We start from the raw sequence: 16,984 nt of genomic DNA on the forward strand, positions 1-16,984 counted from the left end.
AGATCTTGGTGAAAGTATGTTTGACAGCTTGGCAGCCAGACCTCTGTGGGAAAAGTCAGAAATTTCGCCCATTCCTCCCTGCACAAACGTTCAAACTCAGCCCGATTGAATGATGGGAAATTCTGTTTTCTTTTTTTGTTTGTTTGTTTTTAGCCACATCCGTGGCTAAAAGTGAGAGATCTTGGCTTTTACTAATTCAAGTTGTCATAGTTTAACCTGTCCATCCAGCTGGCATGCCAGTAGTAGAGCACTGCCAGTCTGTCTGTGCAGAACATGGAGCAGCTTGACCCTGAGTCCTGAAACGACGGGATGAAGAACCATCGTGTGACATGTTTGTGGCTGTTCTGTGGAAGCCTCTTATTGGCTTTAGGTACCCCAAGCGCCGACTCAGCTTCTTCGCTTTAATCATTACATGAGCATATTGCTGCAGAAAAACTTAGTGGCCCCAATGATTTCTTTGTTTCTTGTTTCTAGGAGTGCTGCCAATTTATATTAACCCCCCCCCTTTCAGTGTTTTGAATATCCTTACAGTAATACAGCTCAGAAAAGCAGATTCTGCCATGGAAAACGTAACCCATCTCCCCAAAAACATCACCCTTTTTTTCTTCTTCATCTGAACCACAACCTGTGGCATTGTGGTTTTGGTTAGCATCCATTTTGCTGCAGCTCCAGTAACTCCAGAGATTCTCCGTGTTTATCGCAGAGCAGACGAGAGGCACCGGCATCAGCTTCTCTCATAAGGAGGGTTCACTTCTTTCTGGAGCCAAAGGGGCTTGATGCCCTTGACTCCACGATCCCCTGGCAAGGAGACCAGGTCAACTATTGACTGTGGCTCGATGGCCATCATGAATGGAACATTGTATCAGTGTGAGACAAGAGCCTCCTAAATGTCCGGGTCACTCCCACTTTGGAGCCGTGAAGAGAAGAGTGTGGGGTGGGGGTGGCAGGTTGAGGGTTGTTTCAAAGAAATGTTGAATAAAGATAATTTAGAAAATGGGCCCCAGCACACTGCTGCCTCTGTAACCCCCCCACCCCCACTCAAAACACTCAACTCCCCAAGGCTGCTCTGCTCATGTTTGTTTTGATTTTGCTCCCAGAATTGGGTGGAGGGGGTGGAGTGGGGAGACGGGGATGGAGTTTTTTTGGGGAGTGTTTTGGAGAACTTTGGGATGCATGGCAATGATTAAGACAGGCTGCACTACAGACTGCATAAGTGAGCTGGAGGGAATCATGCTGTACTGTAGCTGTGGGCCAGTTTGTTTCTCCATCTCCTTGTTTTTATGACGGTTGGAGGTCCTGGAGGATTCCTGTGGTTTAGGAAAAAAACGGAGAAGCTGTTCAAAAGTTTGTTCAAGGCTTGGAGACATTGCATAAATCTGCCACCTGTTAACTCGCCAAACAAACTTCTGTTTGTTCATCACCTCTATGGTACTATGCAAATGCCACAAGCTACCCCTAATTTCTTTATATATTGCCAAGAAAACAGGAAATAGTTGTAGCAATTTATTGTAACTTGAGCTAATTTAAATAGAAATACAATATACAAAGTCAATATTTGGTATGAGCACCTTTATTCTTCAACTCAGGCTGAAACCTTTTAGACAAGCTTCCATGTGATTCCTTTAAGTAGTCGTCAGGATAGTTCTCCAGGCATCACGAAGGACATCCCAAAGCTCGTCTTTGGATGTCGGCTGCCTTTTGTTCAGTTCTCTGTCAAGAGCCCGGGCTCTGGGGAGGATCCATCCCTCCATAAGACCTGTTGCCACTGATTTTCAGGCCAGTTCTTGTGTCATTTGGCATAGCTCAGCCTTTTCTCCCTGTTTCCATTCCTTATGAATGGCTTTTTGACAGCCATCCCCTCTAGATGGTCAAGAGACCATTTCTGATTAAACTTGATAGAGTAGTAGATGGATCAAATGAAGGGCCAGATGCATTTCTCAGGTCTTTTCTCTCTTTTCCCCATTTCTTAAGGACATCACTTTCAGATACTGCTCATCTGCTCTAGATCATTTTTTAGGAGCTGTCTCTTCTACTTCTGTCCTCCACTTGTCCAGTTTTCTTTAATTTAAGGACGTACTGCACACCATGTTGAGTTATGCAGTTTTCAACCAATAGATCTTCTGGAATCAGCTTGTCGGAGCAAAAATAATATTTATGTCTGTCAAACTGTGTTATTTTGGCTTTTTTTTTGCAGATGCAACTAAAGAAATCTGCACAAATCATGTGTCTTTGTGAAAGGCTTCTTGTTACAAGATACTGTTTATAAATAGTTTATTTGCCAAGTTGTCTTAGGACACAAGACTGGTTTATCCCTTGAGTTAGATGCCATTTCTATGCTTGAACGATACATGAGTGCTTATAAGACAAAAAAAAAACGCACTCCTCTGAAAACGGACAGGTACGAGGACTGAACTGAAAATATGTAAAAAAGCAGTCAATGTCCAAAGAAAAACTTTGAAAGACCTTCTTAAAGCTTGGAGAACTAAAAACCACTTTAAAGGATCACAAGAACGTCTGGATTATTGGAAACAAAACATAAAGAAATGAGGGGTAGCTAAAAGCTTTCACATTTAAATGTAGATCTGTTTTTTTTATTATCTTTTTTTACAGAAAATAGTTCTTACTGGTCTGCTAATTCTGCTCTTGACAGTGCACATTTGTACCATTTGGGTAGCATCTACAGAACAGGTGTGCAGCTCTAAATGACTCTTTCACAATTTGCTAATGACTTGTAAATACCTTAGGAAGTGTGGAACAAGCCCCAAATGGTTGCTTGCTCTGAAGCAGTTCGTAATGTTTTGGGCCATAAGGGAAGACTGAATGCACACTATTATTATGCAACTATTTGCTGTAGTAGTATACTGTATTACATTGATATCATGTGCAGAATACACTGATTACAAATATGAGAGCTCACGAGAAGAAGAGCCTTGTTCCCTTAAATGACATGTAGACACCCTCTTTCTAGACTGCCCTCCACTTTTTTTTTTTAAAACCACCAAAACTCATTTCAGCTTGAGCCTGATTAAGTTTTTTAGACTTCTGATTTTCCATCTGTCTCCAGTGAACGTGGATTAAGCAACGACTGCACACTTAAAATTCCTCACCAGGTTTCAATTACTCTGGTCTAATTCATTTGAATATTGGCGAGTGAAAACAGCCACACGCAGTGCCACACTTTTCTGTGTGGATCTTGTACATACGGAACACTAAAACATGCACTGTTTTCAATGTTTCACAGGGTCTTGCATTTCCTCGGGATCAACAATGTATCTATCTATCTGAATGCTCCCCAAAGTTTTGGTTCATGTACAAAAACAAATAGTGGCATGACTTAAAAATCAATTCAGTTAGGTTATAAACACAAGATACATTATTTTTTTTGTTAAGCCTTGAAAAAAATGACATCATAAAACTGATTGCATCATAAGCATTTTATTATAAAACTCATCCTTCCATAAGGAAGATCCTCCTCCAAACTGATTTCTGCTATTTTCAAACAAAGATACAAAAAAAAACAGCTAAAAAGTTTATCTGGCCTTGTGAACTGAATCTGGGCTACATTTTTGTGTTTATATTAACTGCATTTATTTTACTGCATATCATTGTAAAATATATACACATTCTTCATATTCTAGCTTCATAATTTAACATTAAACGACACTGTTCAAGACTTCAGGTGGCAAAGGCAAACTGGGAGCTGTGGTAAAAGTGATCCAAATGCATGAAAGCACTGTATTAACTTTCCACTTTTGCCAAACAGTTCAACATGGAGTGCTGGAAGAAAGTGTCAGACTGGAGGGCTGCTGGCTTTAATCACCAGACTCTCTGTGTAGACATTCAGACGGATAACATTAGCACCAACCGTGAAGGTTAACTGTTTATCTGATATGCTTGACTTCAAACAAAATCAAAGATTTGGAAGGTGCATTTTCTAAGGCAATGAACCCACTATGAATTTGTGCAAGTGACTAAATCATCATCGTTTGTCATGTCTGCATGACCAAAGCTCGAATGTGAAAGGTTCCTCTTGTCCTTCAGGTCAGCAACACTTTCACGCTGATTTAACGCTTGTTTTTGCTCAGACACTGTTCTGACTCTTGCTTTGTTCACTATCTAGGCCATAAAATGGGGTGAAATGAGCTTAGGCCGAGCTTGTGCACAACTTTTTAAACACAGGTAACTTAAATGAGTAAATTGTGTTCACCCACTGCATAAGAAAACAAAGCTCTGCCCGACCAGGCGAAAATTCTCGGTGGGAGCAGTGGTGTGGAATAACTGCCGGTATGAAATGTTGACCCACTCACACCAGCGGATGGCAGCTTTTCGTGGAGTGTTGCGGCAGTAATAAAGACAGGGGTCTTTTAAAGGGGGGCTGGCGGTAGAGAGGAGGAAGAGTGAGGTGGGGCTGTCTCAGGAAAAGTCCAATAAAACAATCTCTAATGGGGGAGGGGACCAAGAAAGAGTGCTGGAGAGGCGCTTCAGTTAATTAGAGTGCCTTGATCCCACACCCTTGCCTTGTCCTCCGACTGTTCCCACAAATATTTGAAGTGCGGTTGCTGCAACAATGCAACGGCCTCTGAAACGGAGAGCAGAGCAAACAGAGACTGGATGGGTCCAATGTTTGTCAAAGGTCTTAATAAAGCCACACTTCAAGCACCATTGAAACCAAATCAAATAAACAGGAGCTGTTCAAAAGGCACGCGAAACATTCAAAACATCCGTACTTGGGGATATCCTTCTTTTGACATTTCTGATTTAAAAGGCTTTAAAAAGATTAAATCTCTAAAAGGAGCAGCTTTCCTCTAATGTTCAAGAAGAATGGCCAAACAGACTGCAGGGTTGCGGAAAGTTACAGTGCTCTCTGTCTCCATGCAGCTGAGAACGAGAAGGCACAAAGGTCCAGCAGTGAAAAAAAATGACTGCATCCTGAAGATTTCTTGTTCTAGTGTTTTGCCAGCAAAAGTCCTTATTTAATCCAGAGGAGGAGGATGTCTTGTGTTCTTGTAAAAATGACCTCACGTGTGACCATTTCATTGATGAATCTCCAGAACCCATCAAATCAGAATAATATCCATAGAGACAGGAGCATTATGCAGCTGGACAACCTGTGGGAAGCAGATGAATTTTCAGTGTAAACCTCCTCCCTGTCATTTTTCGGATCGTAGTCCTCATCCTCATAGATGTCATCGACATCAGGCTGGTCTGCTATAACGCTGTGGTCTCCTATGGAGCAAAGTTTGCTCATGTTCTCCTTGACCACTTCACAGAAAGGCCTCTCCACCCCATCGCAAATACAGCGGTTCAGCAGCACGCCGTTTGGGATGAACAGCATCTGCTGAATCGTGGCTTTACATTTGGAGGAGCACTTCCTGCCGTTGAACAGCTGCCCGCAGTATGACAAGTAGGCCGTGAGGGAGGTGTGGCAGTTGCTGTCTTCCTCGCAGCGCTGTCGGGCCTCCATACACCCTATACCTCCGGCGTCGCTGGGGTGTCTCCGGGGGAGACACGGCTCGATGGCCCGCTTGGCGCTGAGGCAGTCCAGGTCCTGCGCGCAGTCGCAGCTCTCCAGCTCTGGCCCGCTGCGGGTGTGATTCAACCTTATCAGCGCGTTGATGCAGTGGCTCGGGCACTGCTTCCTCGTGCCTCGGATGTTCCCCTCACATGCTGCTAAGTACTGGCTATATGCAAGCTCGCACTCGGGCTCGTCGTGGCACCGAAGGAGCGCCTGCCAGCAGATCAGTTGGGCATCTAAAACCACCAGCACCCACGGGAGAAGTGCCAGGGCGCTGCACCAACATTTCATGCTTGGGTGGAATTCTAGTTCGGTGACGTGCACTTTGTCCACCAACCCATAAGGATTAGAACTTTTTTTTTTCAAACGTAAGTTTTTAGAAGTATCCTACTCCAAACGGTCCGTTACCAGCACAGCGCTTTTCCAAAATGTCCACTAACTCGCACCTCGGTTGGATTTGCCTCCTGCTGGTGGGTTTTGCAACAGTAAAAGTCAGGATAAGAGTCAGGGAAACCACGACTGACTGTGACAAAGAGAAACGGCGCGGAAAGAGTCATCTCTGGAAGCACGTCCACTCCAAACTGCAGCCCGTGTCCGCACCACGCCGCCCGGACACTGCAACGCGCCACGGGGCTATCCGAAGTTAACCCGCGCGGTTTTAGTCCTCAACTCGGATCTCACTCTTGAGCTCATCTTTCTTGCCATTGCTCGCCTCGACTCTTCCCAGCGCAGCTACTTTTACCATGCATCCACGCATTCCAGAGTTTTTTTGTTTTGTTTTTTTTTTTTAGGTCGGGAGAGTTTTCTCTCTGTTGCATTCAGTCCCGCTATGTGCGTCTTTGTCCCTCTTCTGGCTGTTACGCTTCACGGTCCGCCGAGCATTTCCCTACAACACCCCTCCCTCCGTCGAAAAAAAAGAAAGGAAAAAGTCCCCCCCCCTCTCTCTCTCCTGTCCCTTTCCGTCTCTCATTTACAATCCTGGTCACCGATTGGTCGTCATTGACGAGTCAGCCGTGAGACCCATTTCCAGGCCCACAGCCGCACGGCTCTGCTCACAAATCCTCTCAGTACATGACGAGATGGGCTGGATGAAAGTGTTTATGATTTTCTTTGCATGGAATCCAGGATCTGTGTGGTCCCTCGGTTTCTTTTAACAAAACACAAGTCAAACGGGGGCGCGAGGAGGGGTGGGGGGGTGGGGGCTTGCAAAGTGCATTCCTTTGCAAGAAGCTCACATCTGCAACTTCACTGCTCCGGTTTTTCAGCGCGGAAAAGCAGATCTGTTTCACCAGATCAGGGAGGCAACCTCTGTGATAACAGCCTCCACGTTTAAGGGTTTCTCGCTAATTGCCGCCCTCTCCCTCTCTCTCCCCCCGTCCACCTCCCCCATTCGGAGCAGTTTTTAAGCCCCGATTGACAGAAGAGAATGGGAGAGAATAGTATTTTCTGGCCCGTTTCACTCTAATTGTGTCAGATTGGCCATGCAGTGGCCCAGTGTCTCTCCAGGCTGGAGATTGTTCACGCACTGCGGATACCAATAGTCAGGGGTTCAGCATCAATATATTTTACAGCCATTCCGTTTCACACCACACTTGAAAACTAGCAATAGGCTTTCCTGCCATTGTAATGGTAAGTAACCTTTTTTTTTTTTGGGGGGGGGGGCTTGCTTCAGGAGGCTGTGCCAGTTTTGCACAAACTTCACAAAACAGATGGATGCCAAGGCTGAAATCTGCTAAAGACTAAAAGACTACAATGGAAGCGATGACAACTGTTATTGGAAACATGCAGAGATTTGATTTCAAACTACCGTGCTTGTGATCCATTTACGGGAAGTGGACAGAATAATAGAATCACCCTGAGTTTATAGACTTTCAGTGCAATACATCACCTTCAAGGCAGTTTCAAAATCACCACAAAATTGAATTCAAAGATGTGTTTTTACAGTGTTCTAGTTAGTTAGTGTATGCATGTGATCAGCAATAAATGGAAAAAATGAATGCATCCGAACCTGAACAGAAACGGTGATTCTCACATTCACATAGACAGTATGAACCCAAGGTATGTTATGTTTTGTCTCATCAGCTGTGTTTAGTTAGCTCATATACATTCATTGTTGCAGGTCAAGCCTTGTAACACACCTCAACACAAGTTGGGGGGGGGGCAATTTAGGGATTGTAATGAGGTGAAAGAAAATAATTCGGTCAACAAGTGATTCTATTTAGAGTTTAGTACAAACGTAGCATCCAGAAAAGGGTTATCCTTTTTAGGAGCAACGGTGGGCAGAGGCAGAAATAACTGCAATGTTCCATGAAAATGGAAGACATTTGCAGATTTCTCCCTCTGCGGTGCAGAATATCATTGAACTATTTAAGGAAAGTTACAGAATTTCACAAACTCCAACACAGTTGAAACTTGGTGTGGTTTGATCAATCAGTATTCAAGCTCTTTCTGGACAGAAGTGGACAGTGTGTCTTTAGTATGAGAGACTAAAAAGATCCCCCAGACTGCTTTCAGTAAGTGCTGGACCCAGTCTCTGTGATGGTTTTGGGTTGTATCAGTGCTCTTGGCAAAGCTTTTCTACCCCCCGGTGATGGCAGCATTATTGCCATAATTTAAGAGTTTTCAGAGCAACATATGCAGCCTTCAAGATGACATCTTCTCCAGAAATGCCCACGCGTAGAAAAGAAGGCCCACAGTAGAGAATGTGGGGAGAATTTCAAAACTTCAACCCCACACTGTTTCAGAATTTAAGACAAGCGTGCAGGAAATGTGGGGCAAAGTAACACCTGAAACGATGCATCGCGTGGTATCTTAATACCAGAATGTTTTAAGTTTGGTGAAAAGAAATGGCAACACTACAAAGTGGTAAAAGCTTTACTGTCAGAACTTTTTTTTTAGGGATCCAGGCATGAAATTTAAAATGTAATCTATGTCAACCAATTTGATGAAGTTGAAAAGACGAAACCCTAAAAATCTATAATACTGTCAGCTATGAAATAAAAGTCAAATTAAACAAAATAATAATAATTACACGTTAATTTTCCTCTACATTTCTTTTCTGATTTGAGGTTATTTATTTATTTATTTCAGTACAGACAGGTACATGAGGATTATTTTACTTGTGTTGTCTGCACTGTGTTGCCAGAGGATGAGGAGGGCCCAACATATGAAATACTATATCATATGATGGCCATCCAATAATACTACTTGGTAACAGTATCCCATGTTTAACCTGTTGACCACCATCCACCCACCCCATCTGCAGCTTCCATCATAGGTAATCCGGCAGTAGGGCGTGCGTGTTTGTCTCCACCTGGTGTTCAAGCAGCCACACATAAAACTGAGCACAGTGTGAGGCTGCTCTGTGTAGACAAAGTGGAAAGAAACTGTGTTCTCATAAAAATCTGTTTATTGCAGTTAAAACTCAAAAATCACCAAAGCACTCTCATATGACGTGACAGAGATACAGCGAAACAAAGAAATGGCCAAAGAATGAGAGGAGACGGCACGTCATGGCAGCCATTTCCTTAGAAATCTGTTCCACGGGATAACAGCACAAGAATCACGCCTGTGTACTATTATTACTGAATTATTATTCTAAGATATGCATACTCATACAAATCAAAGAGTTTTGATTTATGGCTTCATTTCCACCTTTAGAACATCGCATGATTTTCATGGCAGATTCTAGTAGCTCTATTAAAAAATAACTTATTGCAACTTGTCCCCTGCTTCATATCATCGATATATTACTGTTCTTTAATCACATGACAATGACCACTATGTTTAAAAAGTGTTGCCTCAGGTTTCTGTAGCAAAAAAAAATATTCTAATCTTCTGGAACTACAAAACAAAACTACACTATTTAGTCATAAAGAACTCAAAGAAAAAGATTTTGGCAGTGAATTCACCCCGCAAATCCAACTGGGGACAGATGTGACCACTGACGTGATCACCCTCAGCACTACTGCTACAGATACTGAACGTTGTCAAAATGATTTCATAAATAAAAGCATCGTGAATGAATGTAGCACAACATCTACAGCATCTTTTCTTAAACGCCTTCGTATCTGTTTTGCAAGCAACCAACACAGACAGAGTTCCGTATGAGCCCTCACTGACTATGTGCTCTGGAATACTATGATGAGCACTCCCAGTCTCAGGAAGGTTTTTTTTTTTTTCCACAAAGACACCACTTTACATATCACATCGGCTTAAAGACACAAACTCCACCAGCACAAACAGCATTACTTTTTAGACTGTTGGGTATAAGAGATGGAGGGCAAGGTGCGGAGGGTGCGACGGTTGACAACACTACAAGATCCAGCGAGTTGATTAAGGGCAACTAGCTGCATACAGCACTTACCTTTACATCTTCGAGAACATGAATACTCGTATGTGGACTAGTTGTATTAATATGCACTATGGTTACACAATCTCACATATATGTGCCATTTCCTTTCTGTTGGTCAGAGTGTTTTCAATAGAGTCTTTGACTCTTCTCTCGTGTGAGCAGCTTTTGTTTTTTACCCTTTGAATGCAGCATATGCACAGATTTATTCACAATAGAGTTGATATGAATGAAGGTTAAATTCGGGAGCACAGTTACTGCACACACTTAAATGCACGTATGTAGTTACAGCCTACAAATTGCTGCAAGTCCAACAAGTGGGTTTTGAGTATTGGAACTGGAACTTTAAAGACAACCTTGATGTCCAAGGCACACTGAAGCACAGAGAACACTTAATAGGACAAAAGAAACGTCTTTGTGATGATATGTGTAGGAAATGATGAAGACTACTTAAGACAAAGATAAGCCTTATTGTGATTTTAAATGAATATTGCCGGTTGTTGTAGTTTTGAGCTTTTGTATGAGAAATATAAACATCTCCACAAAGAGCTCTATCATTGCGTTTTGCCCTGAATAAATGACAATATTTCCCAAATTTAACATCACACGTGAGCCAGTGTAAGCATCATGCATGCATGTTTTTTTTACTCCAACCAAGCAGCTGGTCTCAGTGACGGCCTCTTATTGAACGTGCACGTGTTCATCAGTGGAATCAGCTGCTGTGGTGTTTTGGGAAAAGAAACCAGCACACACGGCTATTACCTCTGCTGCGGAATCACGCTGTGTTATCACTGGTTATGGGTGGTGCAGGGAGCAAAGGAGGCTGAGGAAAGAGCAAAGGATTGGATACACTGGACAAACTTTACTTGAAGGAGGAGCTGCTCAAATAACAGAAATAATCTCACGGGCTACATGTCAGTGGGATGAGCCACAGTTTGTTTTTTTTATTTGTTTTTAGAGCTCAGCTTTGCTTGGTTTCTGTAAAAATGTGAATGACATTCAGGAACTTTAAGATTTTGGAATGATTCTGTCCATTTGGTGAGACGAGCCCAAGATATCATTGGGTTTGGACTAACTTTGCACCACAAAAAAAACGACAACAAAAAAAACTATGCGACTCTGCCAACTGACATTCCACCAAAGCAATGAGAAAATGTCTACACCCAGAGCAGCTCTACCTCTGACAAATATTTGCACAAGCAAAACTCTGATCTCCCAAGATTCTAAGCTGGCCCGATCACATGAGACTGCAGTTTTCCGTCTGCTTTTTGAGATCTTCCAGCGTGGCCTGGGCTTTGTCTTTCAGGTGGTCGATGTCCACGTTCTGGATGTTGGAAAGCTGGCCCAGCACCGACTGCTTGTGTGCTTCCTCCTGGTTGTCCTCAGCAATCATCTTAGCCAGCTCTGTGGGTAACACCACGTCATCCCCCGCCTGCTGGATCTGGGTCTCATCCATCTCATTCTGAGGTGGAGAAACAGACACATGCATTTTTTAGTAAAGACACACCCCAAAGAGTAGAAGGATGTGGGATTTTTTTAAATCTTTTTTTCAATCTAATGAAGGATTGCTTTCTTTAGAAAAGCAAATAAATGTATCATCGGTTTACCTTTGGTAGTCTATACTTGTCCCGGAAATGGCTTCTAACTGTGGCTCTCTCAGCTTTTTTCTGGGCAAATTCGGCTTCTCGTTCTTGTCTGCAAGAAAAGAGGTGAAATATAATTTTAAGGCTAAATGTTCAGTCTGTTCCTTTAATCAAACGTGGCTTTTTAATGTTAAAATGCATTTTCCCCTGCTAACTCCAAGGTCCATATATTTAAAAGTGTTCTCAATTTCCATGCATAGTTACACCCCTGCCAGGAGACTTTTCTAAGGCTCCCGTAGCCTCCAGGAGCCTTAGAATAGCCTTGGAGGCTAAGAAAGAGATGTTCATGTTTGGGAGCCCCAGATGCAGCTTCTCATCCATCCAGCACTCCTCTGAGGGATTTCAGTCCAACTGGCATGTGAACTAAACTGCAAGGGGTGACCTACTAAACGCTGACTCACTACCACACTTTCAAAGCTGTCAACAAATCCTACAGTACTTTGGAAAGGTCTTGAGCCATCCCTCATTTCTTCACGTTTTGCTTCCAAGCTGCCAGACTTTCTTGTAATATTTTAAAGCCGTCTTGAGCAACGGTTCTCTGGGATTTCTGAACCTTCTTCAAAGGCGTTTCTTTGGACATTGGCTGCTTTATCACGCATTTTCAGTCCATTTCAAGGGAAATATGTTTTGTTTTTTGCTTTAGAAGATGTTTACTACTGATCTATGACGCACCTAACTGGAGGGATAAACCAGTGTTGTGTCATCACATAACACAACTCTGTAACTAGCAGCCGGTCACATCTATCCATCCATTAATTTTCTATACCTACTTTTTACAATTATGGGGTCTGGAGCCTATCCCAGCTGCCATCGGGTGAAAGGCGGGGTATTCCCCAGATGCGTTGCCAACCAACCCATCGCAGGAGTAGATCATTTGTCCCCATTTCTTCAGTTACATTTATAAGAAATGCCACAGGTAACAGTTGGGCAGTCATACAATTGTATTTTTGCACCAACAAGGTGATTCCTCAAAGAGCTATTAGCTGAAAAGTTGGTATCTCCACATGGTGCACTTTGTATCCGTAAAGATTTTAAAGAAAGTGAACTAACTAAATGCCAGCTGATGCAAAGTGGAGGACAAAAGAAGAGGTGGCAAAAAAAAACATCTCCAGTAGATGACCAGTATCTAACTGTGATGTCCTCAAGAAGTAGGAAACAAAATACAGCAAAGACGTGACACAGGACCTGAGATCGAGTTCTTCAGTTGTTCCAACTACTGTTCACTGAAGCTCAAACGTGGCTGTCAAGAAGCCATTCTTAAGGAAGGCAAACAGGGAGAAAAGGCTGAGGTATGCCAAATGGCACAATAACTGGACTGAATATGCGTAGCAACAGGTCTGGATCAGGTTTGGAGAGGTGAATCCTCCCCAGAGGTCTTCAACATCATATAATCATCTTGACAGAGAGCAGAACAAAAGACACCCAAGAAGACCTTAGTCTAACAGGATGATATTTAAGATTAAAAGTACTCATATCAAATAGTGACTTTCAAGCTTATTAGAATCGTACAAACTCGCAACACCTATTTCCTGTTTTCCTGGCAATGAATTAAGAAATGACAAGTAGCTCAAGACATTGCACAGTAATCCATATTTTGCTCAGTGCTCCATAGCACTGGTTTATTTAATGGTCAAAAAGAGCAGAAACTATCTTGATAAGGTGGTCTGCAAAAGTTTGAGCATACCCAGTCCAAATTCTTGTTGCTGTTAAAAATTGAGATGAAAATGAGGGTTTCTTGAAGGCTTGAAGTTAAAGATCATACATTTCTGTAATATTCTGAAGCTGAATCCCTTTTGATTGATTTTTTTTTAAGATTTCAAGGAAACAAAAGTCTTTTGCTTATTTCAGGGATTTTCTTCCATCCTTTCGACAAAAGGCTTTTGATTCTTTGAGATTATTTGGCCATCTTGCATTCAACTTCTAACCACAGATTTTTGATGATCTGTGTGTTGGTGGACAAGGTCATACATTGTGGAACTTTGGAATCAATAAGCCTACTTTACAGTTTTCTGCTCTTCTGATGGAAAATTCACATTTATTTCCCTTATTTGATCTTGATTTCTTTCCAAACTGGTGAGATGCTTGCTTTGAGAACTTGTTCTACTGCAACTGAATCATTTTTCTTGTTCTAGTAGTAAAATGTTCCCTGTATCATGGGCTGCATCACGATCGTTGTGCTCAACAGTTGGGGAGACATTTCTTTCATGAAACTCTGAAACTTTTCCCCTCCAAACACGTCTTTACCCATTGCAGCACCAATTTTCTATTTTTAACCTCTTTGGTCTCATGGACTTGCTCTCAAAATGCATCAGGCCTGTGTTGAGGTTCTTTTGTAAACCTGTGACGCTGAAACTCAAGGTGAGGACACAAGAAGATGTGGCTGTATTGTACAGTTGTAGAACAGTACACCACTACCTAAGTCAGCTAAATCTTCCCAAAGACCGGTTACTGTCAAAAAGAGGTTTTTACCAGTCTTTGTCTTTAGCAGTACCCTTAGCAGTACTTCTCTCCAGAGGATTTATTTGTCCTCCAGAAACCAACCTGATGTAATTTATATCAACTTTCAGGGGGGAATTCAGCTGTTTAGACGAGTGAATGGCTGATTATTGTAGGGATAGGGTTTCAGGAGTCAGAGTATTTACACGCCACAGCTTCAACAAGCTAATGAAGCTCTGAGACCTTGGCAGAAATGATTCATTAATGGGATCCAGCATAGGTACTGAGGTATTTATAGAATTCTTCACATCTGGTGTTGGAGAAACCACATGATGGGGGGAAAAAAGCTTGTTGTCGTCTGTCTATTCAAAGTCAATCACATAAGCAATCCATCAAACAGTATGTGATGCCTCCAGCAGAGGGCAGGCAGTAGGCAGCTGTCACTGTTGTCTCCACTTTACATCACTGGAATGCTGAAAGCGTCTTAATTATTCACCACCCAATCGCTATAAATTCAAAATGCCTTTAACATTGTGAGCCAACAGCAGGACCCAATCCTGAACAAATAGCCTGAGGTAAAATAAGACATAAACATACTGACAAAAAAAATAAAAAACATTTAATTGGTCAGTGACAAATTGCAGCCTCTTATGACAACAAAAATCATGGATGACTTTAAGTAGAGCGAGTCAACACTGGATAAAGTTTCATTTGCACCCTTGGATCAAATCAGCAGCAGAATCTAAATGCAGAGTGAAACTTGAGAACCACAACATTGTTCACAAAGAAGTGTACCCTCTGTGTGAGAGGAAGGTCGTTTTATTTGGAGATGCAGCACTTATGCTTCTGTCTGCATGATGTAGCGCTCCCTTTGGATTAACGTGAGCGGGCCAAACACCAAGGGGCCACGTAGTGCTCACTCACAGCCAATGAGCAGCTTTCTGTCCTCCCCTCTCAAGGTTGATGACCAGGGTCACTATGTGACACGCCAGTGTAAGCAGCCCACCCCCCACACAGCCTTATTCTGCTTTAATCTGAGCAGAACAGACTTCTCACATGTATGTATGTTCATTTTTAGCACCTCAAATTACCTCTCTTCGACTGAAGGTCATGTTGTGACAGAAGAGCATCAGGCTCGCTGTGCCTCCTGCAGAGCCCAGTGGGCCGCACTGAGTGTAAATGCTGCTGGCGTTATAGGACTTAAACATTACCCCCAACTCTTTGTTCAAATGTCTGCTTATGGTACCATGAGACAGCTTGGGGGAAGGTAATCATCAGAGGTTTTAGTTTATGATGGGAGTGGGCCAGACACTAAACAAATGGCTGCTTTTGTTTTCTGCTCTGAATCTTTTTCCCACATTATTTATCTATGATCAGTGATTCTCTAACCAGTAGTGATCATTTAATATGGGGATGTGGAGTTCTGCTCTCGGGGAGGATCACACTAATCAAGGGTGAGCTGTTGTGTGCTGGAGGAAATGTGTTGGCCAAACGACCTTGTTGTTTACTTGTGTGCTGTCCTTAAGTTCGCTCTGGAGACTTAAAAAAGGAACGTGAATGTACAAATTCTGAAAAAAATAACCTGTAATATTTAGGTGATACAAAAAGAATAACAAAATCCCTGGCTGCAATTCAACAAGATATTAATCAGGCTGCAACATTAATTTTCATCACAACCACTGTGTGTAGTAACTTACACATGGATGATTCATTTTAGCTTAAAAAAAACAAACATCATAATCAAGTCATGGTTGTCTGCCTTCTAAAAATCACCACTTTACTTACTATCATTTTTATTTGTCCGATTCAGTAGCCTACTCAGCCGGGCGCATTTTCCGAAGCTTTGAAAGGGAGAGCTCCCTGAGCGAGAGGAGAAGCCGTGTGTGGGGCGCTCTCATCATTGAACCGATGCGTAAAAATGCACGCGGCGCACTGAAAGCTCGATGCTGTTAACATTCAGAACTCGCGTTTAAACATGGTACGATTAAATTTTTTTTGTTTTTGTTTTTTTTGCCAAACACTACTGCTTTTCATCGCTCGTTCACAGAAACAAACTTTAATCAAAGCCTTACTTTTCCTCCTCTAACTGTTGCTGGTATTGTTCGAATTCCTCTTGAGTCATCCCCTGCGCGGCAGCATCTGATTTCTCCTCTTCTGGTTTCTCCTCCGTCAGTCCGCCTGTCAGGTTCTTCAGCTGTCCTCCCACCATGTGTTTTACCATGAAAGCCATGGCTGCGACCCGGAAAGTCCTCTCTTTGATCGGCTGAGGTTAAAAGGCTCGATGTGCTCTTGGGTAGAGCTGTGGCGATGGCTGGATAGATGTCAGCCAAGTAACCTTTGAGCCAGACGTCTTAAAGTCTCATACAATGGGAGTGTAACTTTTAAAAGGTGAAGTCGGAGTCGTCAAAGCTCTTATAATTTGGATATTCTTCCAACTGACGGCGCGTCGGAAGCTGACAGTTTCAGCACCACTGGCCCTGGACAGCTCCGCGCCGAGAAGGATGGAGAGGAGCAGCTCCGTTGCGAGTCAACAAGTTTGGCTCTGAACTCTACCAATCGCGTGACTCCGTCCGTAACCACCACTCCCTCCGCCCAATCCCAGTCACCGCCGGACTGGGTGTGCGCTTGCACGACGCGCGTTCTGCATCGTGCGCTGCCCGTGATTCGCCGTCTGATTTTAACTCGAGATGGACTCAGACAGAGCTCCGGGGTGTTGGGGGGGGGGGGGGGGGGGGTTTGACAAACAGCACGTGACGAGCCTCAGTTTCTCCTGGCTGTTTTGGTGCCTCTATCTTTTCTCGAGGTCAGGGAGGCGCTGGAGCCGAATGCAGACTTTGTCAACACATGAGAGCTTTCTAATTGCAAATGAGTTAAATGGTCTTCGCGGCTTGAGTTTAGTTTACTGGCCTAATCGTTGGGGGGCAGTCTCTTGGTTCTGTTTGTTTTATGCAAATGAATACGGTTCTATCCAAAACACCAGAAGAAAGTGAAGTGGCCATACAAATTTGATGTCCAGTCGCATGAGCCATAACACTCCTT

General features: G+C 43.0%; 2 protein-coding genes across 2 annotated transcripts; both read right to left on the reverse strand.

The window, feature by feature from the left end:
- Window positions 1–3,333: 3,333 nt before the first annotated feature.
- On the reverse strand, window positions 3,334–6,383 carry LOC142385401 (growth arrest-specific protein 1). Its single transcript, XM_075471933.1, has one exon. It carries the CDS (start codon window positions 5,804–5,806, stop codon window positions 5,063–5,065), a length of 744 nt encoding a protein of 247 aa, XP_075328048.1. The 5' UTR covers window positions 5,807–6,383; the 3' UTR covers window positions 3,334–5,062.
- A 2,553-nt stretch (window positions 6,384–8,936) lies between these two features.
- Window positions 8,937–16,599, reverse strand: cplx3b (complexin 3b). Its single transcript, XM_075471946.1, has 3 exons — window positions 16,018–16,599; window positions 11,474–11,561; window positions 8,937–11,328 (listed from the first exon to the last, which is right to left on the reverse strand). The coding sequence occupies exons 1-3, from the start codon at window positions 16,173–16,175 to the stop codon at window positions 11,104–11,106; spliced, it is 471 nt and encodes a 156-aa protein (XP_075328061.1). The 5' UTR covers window positions 16,176–16,599; the 3' UTR covers window positions 8,937–11,103.
- Window positions 16,600–16,984: the final 385 nt, after the last annotated feature.

Source organism: Odontesthes bonariensis, chromosome 1 (assembly GCF_027942865.1).
Source record: "Odontesthes bonariensis isolate fOdoBon6 chromosome 1, fOdoBon6.hap1, whole genome shotgun sequence".
NCBI lineage: Eukaryota > Metazoa > Chordata > Actinopteri > Atheriniformes > Atherinopsidae > Odontesthes > Odontesthes bonariensis.

What these genes read in the sequence shown, in the direction of transcription:
- LOC142385401 (XM_075471933.1), bottom strand. Translation starts at nt 5,806, where the DNA reads ATGAAATGTTGGTGCAGCGCCCTGGCACTTCTCCCGTGGGTGCTGGTG.
- cplx3b (XM_075471946.1), bottom strand. Translation starts at nt 16,175, where the DNA reads ATGGCTTTCATGGTAAAACACATGGTGGGAGGACAGCTGAAGAACCTG. An exon ending in CAACAGTTAGAGGAGGAAAA is followed by an intron (nt 11,562 to 16,017) that starts GTAAGGCTTTGA and finishes CTTTTCTTGCAG; the next exon opens with ACAAGAACGAGAAGCCGAAT. An exon ending in ACAAGTATAGACTACCAAAG is followed by an intron (nt 11,329 to 11,473) that starts GTAAACCGATGA and finishes TCTCCACCTCAG; the next exon opens with AATGAGATGGATGAGACCCA.